Here is a 22,070-nt window from a genome sequence, read left to right on the forward strand (position 1 = left end):
GGCTGTTTATGTCTCACATGGATGTAAAAGTGAAAATGAACTACATGGCTAAATGTGTTGCCCTTTCTTTTCCTCTTAGGTTAGTTAGGTCTCACTCTTCTGGTCCTTTCTGGTCTTTTCTGAGTACTCAACCCTTTAGGGAATGGAAGGGGAAATGGGCTTTTCAAAAGCTAGTTTTGGGTCCTCGGTAGGGCAATAAAAGTTATTGTTCAGGGATGTGATTTAAATCAAGAAAGATCAGATATGTGATGTGACTACTCCAGTTCTGCTCCATTCTACCATTGCTTCCTTTTTTCCTTGCCCCCCCAGTAGAGGTTTTGCTTTTTCTTCTCTGCTTTGAGTGCAGCTATAGAATCCTTTTGCACATAGTCCTTAGGTAGAGCTTCTCTATCCCAATGAAGTGCTCTGTGTGAGGACTGGCACCGAGAATATTCTTGATAAATGTGAGTGTCACAATTGACTCTTTGGTTGAAGTTTCAGAACCAGTAGCTGCCTAAGGAGGAATCTGGAAAACCTCTCTGTTCACCTTTCTCTTTGGCTAACAAAGAGATTCATTCATCTTATCATATCCTCCTGAATAGTCGCTCACGTATGAAAGAACTAAGAGTAAAACCTGAGCTAGCCCTCATAAAATAAGATTAGCTTTCTGATCATTGAAAATAGCCTGCTTAGTTAGCTACATGAATAGACGATGTGTCCATTAACTGGTTTTTCCATTTCAGGGGACTTGTATGGCGCTATTGGCTCTCCTGTACGGTTGGCAAGGACTGTAGTGGTTGGCAAACGACAAGACATGGTCCAGAGGCTGCTTTATTTTCTTACTTATTTTATAAGATGCTCTGAACTTCAAGAAACCCATCTTTTAGAAAATGGAGAAGATGAAGCCATCGTTATGCCAGGCACTGTAATTACTACCACTTTGGAGAAAGGTGAAATAGAAGAATCTGAGTATGTGCTTATCACAATGCACAGAAACAAAAGCAGTTTGCTCTTTAAAGACCCAGAAGAAACAAGGACTCCTAATTGTAACTGTAAATATTGCAGTCGTCCACTCCTGGGACAAAATATGGAGAATGTTTCACAACAAGAGACAGAAGAGATTCAAAACAGCTCTAAGGAGCTACTAGGAATTTCAGATGAGTGCCGTATGATTTCTCCCTCTGACTGCCAAGAAGAAAATGTTGTTGATGTTAAACAGTTCAGAGATAAATTAAGAACTTGCCTTGACACCAAGTTGGAGACCGTTGTTTGCACAGGATCTGCTCCAGTAGACAAATGTGCCTTGTCAAAATCAGGCTTAGAGCCAGCAGAGGAAACATGGCATAATGAGGATTTGCTGGGTTCAGGTAATCACACAGGCAAAGTGTTGAGATCCACGGGAATGGTTGTGGAAAAAAAACCTCCAGATAAGCTTGTGACTGCTGCATTTTCTTGTGAAGCATCCCAGACAAAGGTTACTTTCTTAATTGGAGATTCTATGTCACCTGACTCAGATACTGAACTCAGGAGTCAGGCAGTGGTGGATCAGATTACCAGGCACCACACCAAGCCACTGAAGGAAGAAGGAGAGGCTGTTGTTGATCAGCAGCATCAAGAAACTAAACAAACAACTAAGGACCAATCCGGAGAGTCTCCTATACCAAACGTAGTTTCTGGAGAGCCCTGTGAACTTCCCTGTTGGAATCATTCAGATCTAGAAAGCATGAGCTTATTTGATGAATATTTTAATGATGATTCAATTGAAACTAGGACTATTGATGATATTATTGCAGTTAAAACAAGTACAGACAGTAAAGAACACTGCTGTATGTTAGAATTTTCAAAAGGATTGTGTACTACAAATAGCAAACAGAACAGTGAATTTTGTAAATGTGTAGAAACAGTTCACCAAGATCCATGTAAAACCTGCTTTCCTCAGCAGGACCAAAGAGATAAACTCTCCATTCTTGTCCCCCATGGGGATAAAGAGACTTCAGAGAAAAAAATTGCTATAGGAACTGAATGGGACATTCCAAGGAATGAAAGTTCAGATAGTGCCCTTGGGGATAGTGAAAGTGAAGATGCAGGTCATGATATGACTAGACAAGTAAGCAGTTATTATGGAGGAGAGCAAGAAGATTGGGCAGAAGAAGATGAGATACCTTTTCCTGGGTGAGTAAGAAGTTTTAACCTATAATAGACTCCCTCTAAATATGTACCATTCTTTTGTTTAGTTGGTCTTTAATATAAAAGAAGAGATCATTGTCCTGGACAGATTTTCTTTTATTATCATGTGCTCTTACTCATAGGAAAGATTAAAGGCTAAGCCCTCCAGGCACCCCAGAAAGGCTCAGTGAAGGCATTAAAGACAAGTATATTTGTGTGTGGGAAATTCTTTACTGCTTAGGAGTTTTCAAGCCATTAAAGAATGAATTCTGCCCCCAAATATATGCTGAGCCCAGCAACTAGAGAGAGGTAATCACGGAGAAGGTGGGAAATGGCTATTGGAAATAAATTTGGCCAAGACTGAAAGGAAAAACAGGGAATGATACTCTCAGTCAAATATACAAGGAGTAGATTTGTATTTGAGAAATGTTATATTCCAAGCTTTGGGTTTGTGATGTATTTAACTACTTTGTTTTGAATGATGGTTTTCATTTTCTGATTGTATTAAGAATGTATTAAGAATGTCCCAAGGGACAGCATTCCTGATGACTGTTAAGAAAGGTTTATACTTACCTCCTTACATAGCTGTTCATCTACCCTCTTTTCTTGATAGGAAGGAGTACTTTGTGATCTGATTGATCACTTAGGCCAGTTTTTACTTAACGATGATTTTACTCTATATTTTATAGAAAATGATGGTACTAGAAATATGGAGTAGTAGAGTCCAAGAAGTTTTTTATTGATACAATATGTTTGTTACTAATTAGATATGCCTTCTTTTGGGACTTTTATTCCAGGTCAAAGTTAATTGAAGTGAGTGCTGTTCAGCCCAACATTGCCAACTTTGGGAGGTCCTTGTTGGGTGGCTACTGCTCATCTTATGTGCCTGACTTTGTTCTTCAAGGAATTGGTAGTGATGAGAGGCTCCGTCAGTGTCTGGTGTCAGATTTGTCTCATGCTGTGCAGGTGAGTTACCTTCCCTGCTCTTGAATGTATTTAGAATGAACTTTGTTTACTGACAGAACCCCAAATTATCTTGTATTTTTGGTCATACTTTACTATGTACCAGTCACTGTACTCTGAATCTGTCACTTTTGCACCTGCATGTTTGTGCCTGTCACCATGAAAGCAAGTAGAGAGTTTCAGGAATCTATGCAAACAGAAATGTGAAATACGGAGAGTATTATATATATTTATGGATGTTCATCATCAGATAATTTATGGTATCAAAAAAATTGTAAATGCTTAAATGTGAATGCAGTTATTTTCTTAATTTCATTTTCAGATTGTTCATTGCTTGTATATAGAAGTACATTTGATTTTTGTATATTGATCTTACATTCATCTGCCCTGCTGAACTCATTTATTAGTTACTAAAGTTTTGTGTCTGGATTCCTTAGGTTTTTCTACATATAGGTTCATGTCATCAATGAATAGACAGTTTTACATTTTCCTTTCCAGTGTGGATACATTGTGTCTTTCTTGCCTGATTTTACAGCCTAGAACCTTCACTAGAGTTGCATAGAAGCGCTGATAGTGGACAGACTTGTCTTTTTCCTGATATTAGGGGAAAACATCAAGTCTTTCATTGTTTAGTATGATGTTAGCTGTAGGATTCTTATAGATGCCCTTTATCAGATGGAAAAAGTTTCCTTCTATTCCTAGTTTTTTCATCCCCCCCACCTTTAAATGATCATTTGGTTTTCTTCTTTAAACTGTTAATGTGATAGATTACATTGATTGATTTTTAGATGTTAACCAACTCTTGTATTCCTGGGAAAAAAATCCCATATAGTTCTTTTATATATTACTGGATATGATTTGCTAATATTTTGTTACGGATTTTGGAATCTGTATTCACGAGGGATATTAGTCTGTAGTTTTGTTGTGATATATTTGTGTAGCTTTAATATCAGAATAATATTTGCCTTATGGAATGAGGTGGGACATATTCCTTTCCCTGTTTCCTGGAAGAGTTTCTGGAAAATTGGTATTATTTTTTTCTCCAAATGTTTGATAGAATTCACCTGTGAAGTAATTTGGACCTGGACTTTGTAAAATAAGAATTTTTAAATTACTCATTCAACTTCTTGTTCCAGATCTATTCCAATTTTCTATTTCTTCCTGAGTCAATTTTGATAATTTTTGTCTTTCTAGGAATTATTTACATTTAAGTGATCTGATTTATTAGTTGGGATAAGATGGTTCATATCCCCCTTCTTTCATTCCTGATTCTTACAATCTGTGTTTTTCCTTTTTTTTCCCCTCCTAAAAGTGGAATATTGCAAAGAAGAGTTCATTCATGGCTTGACTTCCTAATAGTTATTTTGGGCCCTTATGTATCAAAGATGAATAGGCTGTGGCCCATGGGACAATAGGCTCGTTACATTGGAACATGACCACACCCATTTCTATATTCTGTGACTGTTTTCTTGCTTCACCAGCAGAGTTGAGTCATTGAAACAGAGACCTTATAGTCCTTAAAGCCTAAAATATTTTTTTTCTTTATAGAAAAAGTTTGCTGATTCCTTATCCTTGTGTGTTAATTTTGTTCAACTTTTGTTTTCACTGAGTTTTCTCTCTTTTTCTGTCTTTTGTTTCATTGTTTCCTATCCTAATCTTTATTATTGCTTCCCTCTGCTTGCTGTGAATTTAGTTTGCTCTTTTTTGTTAAGGTGGAAGCTTAGGTTATTAATTTGAAGCATTCTTTCTTTTCAAATGTATGCATTTAGCTCTAAATTGTCCTCTGAGCACTACTTTACCCAAAGTTCATAGATTTTGACGTGTTGTTTTTGTTTTCATTCACTTCAAAATATTTTCAAATTTGTCTTCCCATTTCTTTGACCCAGGGGTTATGTAGAAGTATGTTTTTAATCCCCATATATTTGTAGAATTCTTAAATTTCCTTTTCTTGATTCCTAAATTAGTTCCATTGTGGTCAGAGACCAAACGTATGATTTTAGTCCTTTTAAATTTATTGAGTCTTGTTTTATGGCCCAGCATGTGGTGTATCCTGTTCGATGTGTGGTTGAAAAAAACAGTCAGCTGTTGTTGGGCAGAGTGTACTATAGATGTCCAGTCAAGTTGGTTGATGGCTTATTTAGGTTTCTATGTCCTTGCTGATTTTGTCTAGTTGTTCCATTGTTTAGTGAGCATGGAGTATTGAAGTCTCCACCTTTGTTGAATTTTATGTCTCTTTCTTTAATCCCATGTATCACTCTAATAATTTTTTTAACAAAACCTTCCCCCTTTCCCCTGTGAGAACAACAGCAACAAGGAATAGAGAAAGTCAACGGGGAAATCATGAGTGAGAAAATATGGCTCAGTGAGCAAGCAGTCCTTTAATTATTAGCCAGAAAGGTTTAAACCTGTTGTGTTGGTAGTAAATTATCTAAAGTTGTAAACTTTGGTGTTTTATTATATAGTAGGGAAATTATGAAAAATCTAGATAAAAACAAAGTTTGAAAGAAAACTTATCAAGACTTGTTTTTTTTTAATTAATTTATTTATTTTGAGAGAAAGAGAGAGAGCGAGAGAGAGAGAGAGAGAGTGTGTGTGTGTGTGTGTAAGCGAGGGAGGGACAGAGGAGAGAGAGAATCCCAAGCAGTTCAGATAGCTCAGAACCCAGCACTGTTAGCTCAGAGCCCAACATGGGGCTTGCTCCCACAAATTGTGAGATCATGACCTGAGCTGAAATCAAGAGTCAGACACCCAACGAACTGAGCCACCCAGGCACCCCAAAACTCATGTTCTTTATATTTAAAAGCCATCTTGCTCAAACCTTTAACACCAATCAGATAAATGTTTATTGACATACTATGTTCTGAACATGGTGCGAATAGTCCATGGGATATATAGATGAAAAAGAAATAGCTTCTGATCTCAAGTTATTTACTCACTCTCAAGTTAGGGAAGTATATGAATAAGTGTAGTATAATACATAAAAAAAATACATGCCTGAGAAAGATAATAAAAAGTAATTTAATGCTTTACAGGAAACAATTTATATCAGTTAGTGGTGTTTGTCCTTCAGAGTACAGCCTCCATTTCTGGTTTTTGGGTTTTTTTGTTTTACTTCTGTCCTCCTGCTGCTGATGTAGTATGTAGTAAACATTTGGTGAAATACTTGGTTAGGAAATCCAATGTGGATCCTTCTAATGCACTGTGTCCTCTTGTCTTTATGTCTTATCTTAGTTATTCTGTCTCTTTTTTCCCTTCATCTGTACCCATTAGCACACACTATGTACTTTGATACTGTCTCTGGAAGCCTCGCTTTGGAAGGGGTGACTGTCTCCTATTGAAAACAAAATATTTCCGTTTTAAGGGTTTTACCTTAGGAAGAGAAGGAATATTAATAGTAATAAGCAGTTTTTATTGTAGCCTTAATATGTGCAAGGGACTTAAATGTAATACCTCACCTAATTTTATGGTAATAATTTTATGATACTTATTTTTATCATTCGTATATTTCAGATAGCACAGAGAGTTACATTAGATAGGGAATGGCAGAGCTAGAAGTCAGTCCTGATCTGCCTTTAGTAATGCTTTTAAGCTTCTGTGCTTAATATATACAAAACACTGGGTCACCTGGGTGGCTGTTAGTTAAGCCTCCAACTCTTGATTTCTGTTCAGGTCATGGTCTCATGGTTTATGAGTTCAAGCCCTGTGTCAGGTTCTGTGCTGACAGTGCAGAGCCTGTTTAGGATTCTCTCTCTCCCTGTCTCTCTCTGTGCTCTTCACTCTGCACATGTGTGCTCTCTCTCTTTCTGAAAATGAATAAACTTTAAAAAAGAATACACACACACACAGACAAAACACCATCCCTGAAACATACCATCTCTAAAACAAATGTACGAAGTTAATGCAAATAAAACAGCAAATTGGCATTACAAAAACAAAGCTTGCAAGACTTTTATTATTAGCGGTCGTACTTCTGTTGCTCTTGGAGTCATTCCACTGTGGTGTAAAAAGTAAGCTTTCTGTCTTCTGCCCTCTCCTTATATTTTCATTTAGTTATAGTTTATAGTCTTTTCTTCTTATATTTTCATTTAGTTATAGAAGATATTTTATTATCAAAGCAGATTACAGTAAAAGTTTTTTAAGTTTATTTTGAGAGAGAGAGAGAGCATGTGCAAGAGGGGGAGGGGCAGAGAGAGAGAGTCCCTGAGCTGTCATTGCAGAGCCTGACATGGGGCTCAGTCCCACAAACCCAGAGACTATGACCTGAGAGCTGAAATCAAGAGTTCGATGCTTAACGAACTGAGCCATCCAGGTGCCCCAGATTACAGAAAATTTAATGAGGAAGTGAAAACTAAAATACGAAACTTAATCTCAGAATTAAGAGATTGAATCTTCTGTCATTCATTTTTCTGTATTCATGTTTAAGGTTTATATTTGATGGTTTTAATTACTGTGTGCTTATAATTTATCAACATTACATTTAACATGAGAATGATTTCTCATGCACCTATATGGAAAACCATGTAGGAGTTTTTAATACATAAATCATGAGGATAGTACTTAAAAAACAATACAGTCTTATTCTTCTGAACTATATCGTGGAGTGTCTTTTCTTTTTCTCCTCACTTTCTAAGAAAGAGGCATTTTTCTCATTACCAAATCAATGTATATTTACTATATATAAAATACTGAAATATGTAGGAAGCTGAAAACAAGTTTTCCCAGCTCTACCATGCAGTGGCAGACATTCTTAATATAAAAACCTCTTCCAGTCATTATGTAGTATGTGGCATCTGATAAAACCCAAACTTTGCCACTTCCTATCTGTGAATCCTAAGACAAGATATTTAATCTTATGGAACCTAGATTTCCTTGGCTATAATGAAAGCAATACTAATGTTTATATACCAGAGTTATACTGTGTGGTGTGTTGTATATATTAGGTTCTTTGTGTCTTACAGCTTCTTGTCATTGTTGTTATTCTATGTGTGTGTATGTACGTGTGTGTGTATATATACATTTTATATATGTACCTAATTGGGGACTTTTATATATACATATACATATTTTTTATATATAGTATATATATGTATATATGGTTTTGATCATTCCCCCCCACAAACTTTATTTTTTATCTAGATTTGCCATAATTTTTCTGCAATATAGTAAATCACTAAAATTTACATTTTTATGTATAAATACATATTTATATATATTATACATGTATATAAAATGCCTATGTACCTTGTGTATATATATACAGTATGTATATATATGGTATTATATTCAATTTCTTTTTAATGTTTGTTTATTTTTGAGAAAGATGTAGACAGAGTGCAAGTGGGGGAGGGGCAGAGAGAGAGGGAAATACAGAATCCAGAATCTGAATAGACTTCACGCTCTGAGACTGTGAGCACAGATCCTGACGTGGGGCTAGGACTCACGAACCGTCAGATCATGACCTGATCTGAAGTTGGACACTTAACTGACTGAGCCACCCAGGCGCCCCTGTATTTAATGTTTTGAATTCTGTTTTGTTAGTTAACAGTTGATGTAAGAGAATTTCCCCATATTATTAACATACTTTGTAAATACTGTTTTTAATGTTTGTTGGTTATTCCATTGTTTTGCTATATGGTTAGTTTTTCTAACCATTCTCGTATTGCTCAACTTTTTTTTTTCCAGTTTTATTTCAAAATATGATTCACAACGTATTAATTTAAGGGGTACAACATAATGATTGGATATATGTATATATTGCAAAATGACTACCGCAATAATATGTTTAGTTAACATCCAACTGACTTAGTTCACTTAGCATAATGCCCTCAAGGTCCATTCATATTGTTGCAAATGGCTGAATAGTATTCTCTCTCTCTGTGTGTGTATGTGTGTGTGTGTGTGTGTGTATCACATATTTAAAAAAAAATTTTTTTTTTAACATTTATGTATTTTTGAGATAGAGAGAGACACACAGCATGAACGGGGGAGGGGCAGAGAGAGAGGGAGACACAGAATCGGAAGCAGGCTCCAGGCTCTGAGCCATCAGACCAGAGCCCGACGCAGCGCTCGAACTCGCAGACCGCAAGATCGTGACCTGAGCCGAAGTCGGACGCTTAACCGACTGAGCCACCCAGGCGCCCCTAAAAAAAATTTTTTTTAAAGTTTATTTATTTTGAGAGAGAGCATGAGCAGAGGAGGGGCAGAGAGAAAAGGAGAATCCCAAGCAGGAGGGGCAGAGGGAGAGGGAGAGGGAGAATCCCAAGTAGGCTCTCTGCCGTCAGCGTGGAGGCTAACATGAGGCTTGAATCCACAAAACCGTGAGCCAAAATCAAAAGATGTACGCTAAGCCAATTGAGCCACCCAGGTGCCCCCCACATCTTCTTTATCCATTCATCTGTTGATGGAAACTAGGTTGTTTCCCTGTCTTGGGTATTGTGAATAATGGTGCAGTGAACATGGAAGTGCAGATATTTCTTTGATAGCCTGCTTATGTCTTTTGAATATATGCATACCCAGAAGTGGTATTGCTGGATGATATGGTAGTCCTGTTTTTGACTTTTTGAGGAGCCTCCATGCTGTTTGCCATAGTGACTGTACCAATATACATTCCTGCCAACAATGCACAAGTGTTCTCTTTTCTTCACACCCTTGCCAACACTTGTTTGACAGGTTTGAGGTGATATCTCATTGTGGTTTAGATTTGTGTTTCCTTAACAATTAGAGATGTTGAGCACCTTCTTATGTATCTGTTGGTCATTTGTATGTCTTCTTTGGAAAAATGTCATTTCAGTTTCTCTGCCCATGTTTTAATGAGATTGTTAGGGATTTTTTTTCCTTTGCTATTGAGTTATATGATTCTTTATATATTTTAGATTTTAACTTCTTATCTGATAACATAGTTTGCAGATATTTTCTCCCATTCCATACATAGGCTGCTTTTTCATTTTGCTTCTGGTTTCATTTGCTGTGCAGCAACCTTTTAGTTTAGTTTGCTTTTATTGCCTTGGCTTTTTGGTGTCAAGTCCAAAAAATCATTGCCAAGACCAGTGTCAAAGAGCTTACTCCTCATGTTCTTCTAGGATTTTTATGCTTTTGGGTTCTTTGTTCAAGGCTATAATCTGGTTTGAATCTTGTGTATGGTGTATGATAGGGATCTGGTTTCATTCCTTTGCATGTGGCTGTCTAGTTTCCTCAGCACCATTTCTTGAAGAGTATCCTGTCTGCATTGTGTAGTCTTGTCTCCTTTATCATAAATTAATTGAACATTATGCATGAGTTTATTTCTGGGTTCTCTATTCTCTATTGCTCAACTTTTAAAAGGTTTTATTCCTTTTACTGTTATAAATAACATTAATACTGTCTCTGTGTTTTAAAAGACTTTAGGATTATTTCTTTTAGGCTAGATTCTCAGAAATGGGGTTATTGGCCAGCTTTTAAGATTAGGATTATTTTCGTGTTCTTGATGTATGTTGGTTAGTTTCTTCTCCAAAAGGCAATGCTAGTTTGTTTGTTTGTTTATTTTTTTAACATCTATTTATTATTGAGAGACAGAGAGAGACAGATCATGAGCATGGGAGGGGCAGAGAGAGAGGGAGACACAGAATCCGAAGCAAGCTCCAGGCTCTGAGCTGTCAGCACAGAGCCTGACACGGGGCTCGAACTCACAGACCGCGAGATCATGACCTGAGCCGAAGTCGATGCTTAACCAACTGAGCCACCCAGGCGCCCCAAAAGGCAATGCCAGTTTAAACAGCAATTTGCAGTGTCTCTAAGACCTGTTTGCTCTGCAGCATTGTGGGTCTCATTTTTATTTTGAAAAGTAATTGAAGAAACTGGCTAGTTTTGAGGACAGTACACTGAAGTTGAGTTGGTACATTATTAGTTTAAAAGTGCAATTTACAAGGCCATGTTTGAATAGCTAGTAGGCGACTGAATAATGAGGTTTTGTAAAGGGGTGGAGATGTAGGAGTATCTGCTAGAGAAGAGATTTGGGGGTTTATGTATTGACATTCTGGAAATGCCTGGGAGAGAAAAGGCTGGTAAGATTGAGGATGAATGTGTGCTGTAGAAGTCACGAAACTCAGAAAAGAAGGTTTAAGAAAAATAAGGCTTCATGGGGCACCTGGGTGGCTCAGTTGGTTAAGCATCCAACTTTGACTCAGATCATGGTCTCATGGTTTGTGGGTTTAAGCCCCGTGTTGGATTCTGTGCTGACAGTGCGGAGCCTGCTTGGGATTCTCCCTTTCTCTCTGCCCCTCCTCCACTTATGCTTTCTCTCTCTCTCAAAAACAAATTAAAGAAAAAGAAGTCTTTATATTTACTGTTTCTCACATAAATTACTTTCCATTTTATGACTAGGAAGTATCTGAAGCAGGATACAAGCTTAATTAAGGTTGTGGAAGAGACCACTACAAGGTCTGCCCTGAGAATATTCTCCCATTTGCTATATAGTCTCTCTTTTCTAGAAGTTGATGATGAAGAGAAAGACTAGGATTGTTTAAATTGAAATTTTATCAGATTAGAACATTGCATATGACAGTGCATTAAATGAAAACAAGCAGTCAAAATGAATGACTGTCACTGCCTCCAACTTTGTGTTTTTTTTAACAACTTCTAAAGCAAGTTTGATTTGAATTATTTCTGATCATAAGCTTGGAATTTAGACCCTTCTCACTTGGGAGACTACCAACCTGGGACCATTTTCCTTTTCGTTACCAAAAAAATAGCTTTTATAGATTAGGGTTAGATACATTTAAAAACAACAAATATATGGAGAGGCAAACCAAGAAACAGACTCTTAACTATGGAGAGCAAACTAGAGTGGAGGTGGGAGGGGAGGATGGATGAAATAGGTGATGGGGATTAAGGAGGGCACTTGTTGGGGCGCCTGGGTGCCTCAGTCGGTTAAGCGGCCGACTTCAGCTCAGGTCATGATCTCACGGTCTGTGGGTTCGAGCCCCGCGTCAGGCTCTGTGCTGAAAGCTCAGAGCCTGGAGCCTGTTTCAGATTCTGTGTCTCCCTCTCTCTTACCCTCCCCCATTCATGCTCTGTCTCTCTCTGTCTCAAAAATAAATAAATGTTAAAAAATTAAAAATAAAAAAAAAAAGGAGGGCACTTGTTGTGATGAGCACTGGGTGTTGCATGGAAATGATGAGTCATTAAATTTTATACCTGAAACTAATATTACACTGTATGTTAACTAACTGGAATTTGAATAAAAATTTGAGGGAAAAACAAACAAAAATGAAAAATCTTAGCCACATGCCTTTTGATTGAAGAGCGGTAAGGTTAATTTCTAAGGTTTATAACCTTTTAAACAAGGTATGTTTTATAGTAGTTTCCCCATTATCTGTTTAGGCATTTCCTTGTGACAATAATGGATGTATCCCCTTCATAATTTTAATCTCCTAAAGATGCCCACTGCTCTTGAAAGTAGTATCTGCCTTTAACAGTTTGTTATTTCAGTTGTTTTTTTTTTTTTTTTAATTTTTTTAATGTTTATTTATTTTTGAGACAGAGACAGAGTGAGAGTGGGGGAGGGGCAGAGAGAGGGAGACAGAATCTGAAACAGGCTCCAGGCTCTGAGCTATCAGCACAGAGCCCGACGCAGGGCTCGAACTCACAGACCATGAGATCATGACCTGAGCCAAAGTCAGACGCTTAACCGACTGAGCCACCCAGGCGCCCCTCCACTTTGGTTTTTTGATCATACCTCCTGCCTTATTTTTCTTTTATAACCATAGGGATACTTACATTAAAATATACATTTATATCTTTTTTTTAAGTTTATTTTGAGAGAGAGAGTGAGTGGGAGAGAGGCAGAAAGAGAAAGAGAGAATCCCAAGTAGGCTCCCTGTTGTCAGTGCAAAGCCTGATGCAGGGCTGGATCTCAGAAACCATGAGATCACAACCTGAGCCAAAATCAAGAGTTGGACACTTAACCAACTGAGCCACCCAGGCGCCTCTGTTATCTTGTTTCTTAAAAATGTATGGTATAGCTTACATCTTTAGATGTATGTACCATTTCCAGAATTTTATTTCAGTAATTAAGTTGGTTAATTGAAAAATGTTATATTCTTGGTAAAAGTTGAATAAGAAATATTTGAGTATTATTTCATAAAAACAAATACAAACTTAAGAGCTTCATGGAAAGTTTGCACAGTGTAACTTTCCAGGCTTTTTCTTTGCTATTTTCTTCTTCCCCACTTCTCAGTATCATTTTTCACTAATTTAGTCACATGTATCTACTTCTTTCTTTTGAATCTTCTCATGATATTGTCTTTTACAGAATTATCCATATTCCCCTCTGATTGTTTACCAGCAGTCCAATCCATACTTAAAAGTTATGTTCCTTCTATTGTAAAACTCCTAATCACACAGAACCCATTATTGCCCTCCTGCTACCCCCAACTTGATGCCTGTTTTGTCTGTTACACGTAGGTCTTTTTACAGCCAGTTGTATTTATTTTTATCTCTCACACAGGACTGTGAGCTCCATTGTCTTTTTTTACTTAGTGTCAAGCCAAAGGCTTTATTCAGAGTGGTTGTTCTTTAACAGAGGCAAAGGGATATCCTTTCCGTGTGCCAAACCTGGGTTTACTAAGGAGCAAACCTACATTCTTTGCTATAAAATGTGGTAACAGTACAAGTTTGAAAGGAAAAAAGCCATTGGGTTAAAGTATTTCAAATGACAATTTTTAATCTCAGTTTTATTCCTGCTATTCCATATGGCCAGCAGTAAATAAATCCTTAGCTTTTCAAATGTAGAAAGATGTTGAAATATTGAGCACTTGTAGGAGCATCATTTCTTTTTTCTTTCTGTTTTCCTTTAGGACCATTATTTCTTTTTAATAGTGGTGCTATGTACTTGATTGTCATTTTTGGTCTTTGTGTATAAACCATGAGAAGCCAAGGGCATAGCCATGTGCCTTTGGTCCTTTTAATAGTATATGTTAGTTAAAAATATTTTTCATTTTGCCTTAAACTTTCTAATTATAAAAGTGTCACTTAGGTAAATGCTTCTCATAGAAATTCAAACAATATGAAGATACACAAAATCAAAAAGAAATCCTTCTTCATACTCTTAATATTCCATCCACACTTCTTCACAAAGATCTTCATAATAGAGTTTGATTTGAGTATTTTCATTCTTTTCTTTACACATTTTCATTTAGATATAGATACGAATTTTTAAAAAACAACTGGGATATAATATGTATATGGGGTGTATGTGCGTGCATGTGTCAGGGTGTTTATTGACTTTTTTTTTCCTACTTCACCATGTGTCTTGGAGAACCATGTTAGTGCTTGGTGATTTGTTTCCTTTTTAATTTGCTATATTCATAATGTGGATGTATATTGTAGTAAAATAGAAAAACCAGGGAACATAGGCAGCAAGGTATTTCATGTAATCAAGTGATAGCCCCTGAGGTGCTCAAGTAAATCAATGTCTGACAAGGTGGGATAGTTAGCACAGAACCTTACCATTAACTTGTTCATTAGAATTCCTTTTGGACATACTTTGTAAATGTTTAGCTCTTTCAAGGTAAAAAATATTTTCTTTCAATTGCCTGACAGTAGTTAGCACTCAGTAAAATTACTGAATGATCAAAAGACTGGTGACAGTTAACTTCTGGATTAAAGAATACAAAGTTCAGGGGGCGACTTGGTGGCTTAGTGGTTGGCTCAGTGGTTAAGTGTCCAACTTCAGCTCAGGTTATGATCTCGCTGTTTGTGAGTTCGAGCCCCATGTTGGGCTCTGTCCTGACAGCGTGGAGCCTGGAACCTGCTTCGAGTTCTGTGTTCCCCTCTCTTTCTGCCCCTTTCCCACTCATGTGCACATGCATTCTCTCTCTCTCTCTCTCTCTCAAAAATGAATAAATATTTTTTAAAAAATTTAAAGAATACAAAGTTCAACCAACTGATGCTTACCAGAATGGAGGTAGGTGGAGAGATGGATGAAACAGATGATGGGAATTAAGGAGGGCACTGGTGATGAGCACCAGGTGATGTTAATGAAGTGTTGACTCACTCACTGTATTTTACACCTGAAGCTAATATTATACTGTATCTTAACTAGAATTCAAATGAAAATTAAAAAAAAAAAAGAATAGATTTCTGATAATGAATTTCTACCAATGATGATTTGAAGAAAAAAATTTTTTTCCAATAATGATTTCTGTAAGATATCTCAGGGTATTTGTTACTGAGTTAATTAAATATTCCATTTACCATGGTCAAGGATTCTTTGGCAGTAGGTGTCAGAATTTAATATTCTTTCATTCTGTTTTTGTTTAGTATCTCTTCCTTGCCTTATTTTCATTAACATTTATTTGAAAACTTCATTTGCTTATCTTAAGATGAATTCTTCTTTTCAGCATCCAGTGTTGGATGAACCAATAGCAGAAGCTGTCTGTATTATAGCAGATATGGATAAATGGACTGTTCAAGTGGCCAGTAGCCAGAGACGAATGACAGATAATAAATTGGGAAAGGAAGTATTGGTTTCCAGTCTTGTTTCCAACCTGCTTCATTCCACTCTTCAGCTTTATAAGCATAACTTGTCTCCAAATTTTGTAAGTATGTAAGGCTTGAATTATTTAGCACTCTGATAAGTGACTAAACTTTAGTATGTGCCTACATTGAATACTGTTGTTAGCTTCATCACTGTTGCCTGGAAGAAAGATGTTATGGTGTGAATGTTTGTATTTCCCTAAAATCCATGTGTTGAAGCCCAAACACCTGATAGGATTCTGTTCGGAGATGGGCCTTTGGGAGGTAATTAGGGTTAGATTAGGTGATGAGGGTGGGGACCTCATGATGGCATTAGTGGCTTTCTAAGAAAAGCAAAAGAGATTGTGAGGATGCAGCTACAGGCAGTGCTCTGTCTGCCTGGAAGAGAGTTCTCATCAGAACTGGACCCTGCTGGCACCCTGATCTTTGGACTTCCAGCATCCAGAAATGTTGTTTAAATCATTGAATCTGTGCTATTTTGTAATGGCAGCCCAAACTCAGAAAGAGATGTGAACATTTCTGTATATTGTATGGTTGCAGCAGCCAGAATTTAGTGCCTGACTTGTGTCATGTAAGGTATGGATATGCAATGCCTGCACCCCTGCCCCATCTTTGTGCAGAATGCCATTGCATTCTAGAGCCTCATTGTTGTGTCAGGACTTTGAATGACCCCTCTTCTAATACTGAATAACCTCTTACTGAGGACACCATTTCCAATTTCCAAAGTTCTTTTTTTTTTCTTTTTAGGAGAAATCTAATACAGCTTAGTTAAAAACCTCCATAAATCAACATTATAAAGGCCACATATAACAAATCTACAGCTAACATTATTCTCAGTGGTGAAAGACTGAAAGTTTTACCCCTTAGATCAAGGACAAGGCATGGATGCCCACTTTCACCACTTCTATTGTACATAGTACTGGAAATTGCTAGGCAGAGCAGTTAAGCAAGAAGAAGAAACAAAAAGTATCCTAATTGGAAAGGAAAAGGTGAAATTATCTCTGCAGATGACATAACCTTAAATGTAGAAAACTTAAAGATTCCACAAAAGAACAGATAGAGCTAATAAATGAATCCAGCAAATCTGCAAGGTACAAAATCAGCAAGGATAGTTGTACTTCCATATACTAGCAATGAACAATCTAAAATGGAAGTTAAGAAAGCACTTAAAATAGCATCAAAAGAATAAATTACTTAGTAATAAATTTGACCAGACCCAAATGGCTTGTATACTGAAAACTAGAAAACATTGCTGAAAGAAATAAAAGACATACATAAAGAGAAAGACATCTAGTGTTCATAAATTGGAAGTCTTAGTATTATTAAGATGACTGTACTACCCAAAGTAATCTACTTACTCAGTACAATCCTTAGAAAAAATCCCAATGACTTCTTTTTTTTTTGAGGAAATAGATCAAGTATCCTAAAATTTGTATGGTCTCTCAAAGGACTTAAAGAGCCAAAATAATCCTAAAAAAAGAAAAAGATGGAGGACTCACACCTCCTGATTTCAAAACTTAGTACAAAGTGACAATCTTCAAAACAGTTTGATATGGCTTTGGGACAGACACATAAAGCAATAGAATATGATAGCCCCCAAATAAACCTTTACTTACATGGTCAGTTGGTTTTGGACAAAGGAGTCACGACCATTCAAAGAGGACAAGAGCTTTTGCAATAAATCGTGTTGAGAAAACTGGATATCCACATGGCAAAAGCATGAAATTGCGCCCTTTATGCCATGTACAAAAATGAACTCAAACTTGAATGTGACTTAAACCTAAACTTAAACCTAAACTTAAGTGCTTAAACTGTGTATAAAACTGTTTGAAGAAAACCTTGGGGGATAATCTTTATGACATTTGATTTGGCACTGATTATTTGGATTTAAAATCAAAAGCACAGAGATGCCTGGGTGGCTCAGTTGGTTAAGTGTTCGACTTGGGGCAGGTCATGATTTCACAGCTTGTGAGTTCGAGCCCCATGTCCAGGCTCTGTGCTGACAACTCAGAGCCTGGAGTCTGCTTTGGATTCTGTGTCTCCCTCTCTCTCTGCCCTTCCCCTGCTTGCCTTTCTCTCTCTCTCTCTCTCTCTCTCTCACTCTCAAAAATAAATGGACATTAAAAAAAATTTTAGAAGCACAGGCAAGAAAAGTAAAAAGTAGATACATGGGACTTCAGCGAATTCAAATTTTTGTACATCAAAGGACATTATCAACAAGTGAAAAGACAATGTGCAGGGTAGGGGAAAATATTTGTAAATCATGTATCTTCCAAGAGATTGGTGTCCAGAATATATAGAGAACTCCCACAATTCAACAACAAAAAAGAAAAACTCAATTTGAAAGTTGGCAAATAGACATTTCTCTAAAGATGTACAAACAGTCGTTGAGCATATGAAAAGATCTTCAACATCATTAGTCATTAGGAAAATGTAAATCAAAACCACAGTAAGATACTCCTTCACACCCATAAGTATGGTTCCGATCAAAAACAAGAATAACAAGGATTAGCCAAAATGTGGAGAAATGGGAACCCTTGCGCAATGCTGGTGGGAGTGTAAAATGGTGCAGCTGCTGTGCAAAACACTTTGGCAGTTCCCTAAAGAGTTTAACGTTGTATTGTCCCATGATTCAGCAATTCTACTTCTGGGTTGATACTCATAACATTTGAAAGCAGGGACTCAAATAATTGTACTGTCATGTTCATGGCAACATTATTTCCAATGGCCAAAAGTTGGAAATAACTCATGTCCATCAACAAATGAATGGATAAACAAAATGTGGTATAATACATAGAATGGGATATTTGAGTCATAAAAAGGAATGTAATTCTAATACCTTTTGATACAGCATGGATGAACCTTGCACACATTATGCTATGTAGAATTAGCAAAAAGGACAGATATTATATGATTCTAGCTAAGTGAGGTATCTAGAATAGGCAAATTCATAGAGATAGAAAGTAGATAGAGATTACCAAGGGCTTGGGGGAAGGAGGGAATGAGGAGTTATTATGTAATGGGTGCAGAGTTTCTGTTTGGGATAATGAAAAAAAGTTCTTGAAATGGATTGTGATGATGGTTGCACAACATTGTGACTGTACTTAATGCCACAGAATTGTATACTTAAAAATGGTTAATATAGTAAATTCCCAGATATATGTAAATTATATGTAAAGCTTATAGGTGTGTGTGTGTATGTATAATTTCTGTTTTGCTTTTCCAAGAAGAAAGTGGGTTGTTATTAGCAGTTTTGGGTTTTTTTTTTTTTTTTTTTTTTTTTTTTTTTGAGTAAGCTCCATGCCCAGTGTGAGACTCAAGCTCACAATCCTGAGATCAAGAGTCACACGGTCTACAGACTGAGCCAGCCAGCCAGTCACACCTGTTAGCAGTTTTAATAGTTGATTTTCATTGGAAAGGAATGGTCTGCAAGAATTTAGTGGGTTTTGTTTGTTTTTGTTTTAAATATTTATTTATTTTGAGAGAGAGAGCGCGCACACGCCAGAGGGTGCACAGCAGGGGAGGGGCAGAGAGAGAGAGAGAGAGAGAGAGAGAGAAGGAGAGAGAATTCCATGCAGGCTCTGAGCTATCAGGGCAGAGCTGGACACAGGTCTTGATCTCACAAACCGAGATCGTGACCTGAGCTGAAATCGATAATCTGTTGCTGAACCTACTGAGCCACCCAGGCGTCCTGAGAATTTAGTGTTTTAACACCTGAAACTCATGTTTTGTCCTCATACATGTATAGCATTAATTCACATGAAAAATCACCTATTGTATTTAATTGAGCAAGTTAGTTGATAAATGGAGTGTGTATGTGTTTTAGTTTTTAATGTTCTAGCCTAGAAACCTCTCTTTTCTAGTAAGGACTACTGAGCATTCTCTGTGAGCTGTTGTAGACTTTTTTCTTTAACTCCCCAGAGTAGAATGCACCCTGTCCTATGTAAATATGTTTGAAATGTATCATGAGTATTATATTTATCAAATTTGGAATAAAAGTGTTTTTTAAAGCTATGGAAATGTGTAGTGATAGTTTCACATCTTTTTGAATGTACTTAATGCTTCTCAGTTGTACACTTAAAAATGGTTAAAAAGGAAAATTTTATATTGTGTTTAATTTACTGCATTAAAAAACAACAACAACACAGGGTTCCTGGATGGCTCAGTCAGTTAAGCATTTGACTCTTGATTTTGGCTCAGGTCATGATCTCATGGATTCATGATATTGAGCCCCACGTTGGGCTCTGCGCTGATAGTGCAGAGCTTGCTTGGGATTCTCTCTCCCTCCCTCTCTCCGAACCTCTCCTGCTCCCACTCTCTTTATCTCTCTCAAAATAAATAAACTTTTAAAAAATCTCTGTAGGATCTAAATGTTTGATATGAGCAAGAAAAAAATTTACACTCCTTTAGCTAAAATTATGTGCTTTAAAAATGTGCTCAAAATTTTAATTTATATACAAATAACTAAACAGAATTGTCACAAATGTGATGCTTTGGAATTTCTACCTTCACTGCAGTGTGTAATGCATCTCGAAGACCGATTACAGGAGTTATACTTCAAGAGCAAAATGCTGTCTGAATACCTGAAAGGACAGATGCGTGTCCATGTCAAGGAACTAGGAGTGGTTCTAGGGTATGTTTATGGTTTCTTTTCTGGCTTTGTTTTCTCGTTACACTTTCTTTTTTTTTTTTTAATTTTTTTTTTTTATGTTTATTCATTTTTGAAAGACAGAGACAGAGCACAAGTAGGGGTGGTTAGAGAGAGAGGGAGACACAGAATCTGAAGCACGCTTCCAGCTCTGAGCTGTCAGCACAGAGCCCGACGTGGGGCTCAAACTCAGGAACTGTGAGATCATGACCTGAGCTGAAGTCGGAGGCTCAACCGACTGAGCCACGCAGGCCCCCCTCGTTACACTTTCTTTAGAAAAGGAATGTTCCTCAGAATTGCCTTTTTTCATTTTAAGTTATTTTCCTATTAGAAGCTGAACAGTTACCAGTTGGGTTGCTCTGTACCATATAAAAGCACATCCCTGGCCTCCACTTGTACTATTACAGTAAGTTGAGAATATGGTCAGATAAAAATGAACTAAAATCTGAATTTTCATCTTAGTGAAAATAAGTAAGTATTCATTTTTATTCATTTATGTGTTAAAACTCATCATTCCCAGCATATGACCTGCCATCCACATGAGCTGATTGAAATAACACCATTCTGTGGGTGGTAGAACATTATCTACATATTACTTACTATTCATTCCCTATTATCTTTATATTATATCTGTTTACTTTGCAGTTACTCCTGGGGAAAAGACACTTTCCTAAAATGCCAACTGAAGGAGGAACAGGAAGTTGGTGGGAGGCATTGTATAGCCCTTTTCCTTATATTCTGTAGTCACTTTGCCTATGTTCTATGGCTACTTTGTGTGTGTGTGTGTGTGTGTGTGTGTGAGAGAATGTCAATTATTTCTCGAAATCCTGTTGAATAAATTAAAACAGGGTAGAAATTTTTAAAATTAAGCTTTTTAGAAGGGAGGGAAAGTCAACATTAAGTAGCAACTGTGCATCAGAAACCAAATTAAATTCTTTGATTAATGTTAATCCTCATCATCTAGACTGGACATAGATGATTCTGTGTGTGTCATGTCTTTTTTTTTTTAATTTAAACTAGCTTTTAATTTATTATGCATATAACCAGATTTTACAGTGCATTTTGACATAAAATTAAAATTAATTCATCAGTGTCTTTTCCTAAACTTCTAACCCTCACCCACATAGTTGATGGATTGTCTCTTCTTACAGAATTTTTAAATGTAGAGGATAAAAAATATAAATTAGTTTGTATTCTACATATCATCCTGCAATTTGCCTTGGAATAGATGTTGAATGTTCATACAAGCACACACTAATTTATTTTTAATGGTTGTATAGCATTTCATTATTTGATAGAATTTAAATCATTTTCAGGTTTTTTGCTGTTACAAATTAGTGCTGAAATGAATATAAATCTTTGAAGTTTGTAGGATAAATTCTTAGAAGTAGAATTTTTGGTTAAAGGACATGTGTATTAAATTTTTGATAGATATTGTTAGTTATTGTGATAGGTAATACTAAAGGTTATCCAAAAAATATCAGAATAGATTCTCACAGACAGCAGGAAGCTACCTCTTCCTACTGCTGCCTATTAGCAAATTTTTTCATCTTTGTTAAACTACTAGCTGAAAAAATGTAATAGGATTTTACTCAGATTTATTCTCTAACTGTGAATGAATCTGCATAACTTTTTCTGTCTTTATTGGCCTTTTTTTCCCCTATAAATTATTTGTGGTAGGATGAATTTTTAAGAAGCATCCATTACTTCTTCCCAGTACTTCTTTTTATAAAAACATTTGTATCCAGGGGTGCCTGGGTGACTCAGTCGGTTAAGCATCTGACTTCAGCTCAGGTCATGA

General features: G+C 36.7%; 1 protein-coding gene across 3 annotated transcripts in view; it reads left to right on the top strand.

Annotated features, from left to right (window-relative positions):
- FNIP1 (folliculin interacting protein 1) overlaps positions 1–22,070 on the top strand; it is a 153,853-nt gene that overhangs the window by 128,418 nt on the left and 3,365 nt on the right. For all 3 annotated transcript variants that reach the window (XM_019422097.2, XM_019422098.2, XM_019422099.2), the window contains 4 exons: positions 723–2,151; positions 2,943–3,111; positions 15,486–15,683; positions 20,139–20,254. In XM_019422097.2, the coding sequence (XP_019277642.1) occupies positions 723–2,151; positions 2,943–3,111; positions 15,486–15,683; positions 20,139–20,254 (1,912 nt within the window). The remainder of the gene's footprint in view (positions 1–722; positions 2,152–2,942; positions 3,112–15,485; positions 15,684–20,138; positions 20,255–22,070) is intronic.

The sequence above is a fragment of the Panthera pardus genome, unplaced genomic scaffold (assembly GCF_024362965.1).
Source record: "Panthera pardus isolate Hobbes unplaced genomic scaffold, ASM2436296v1 HiC_scaffold_2, whole genome shotgun sequence".
Taxonomy (NCBI): Eukaryota; Metazoa; Chordata; class Mammalia; order Carnivora; family Felidae; genus Panthera; species Panthera pardus.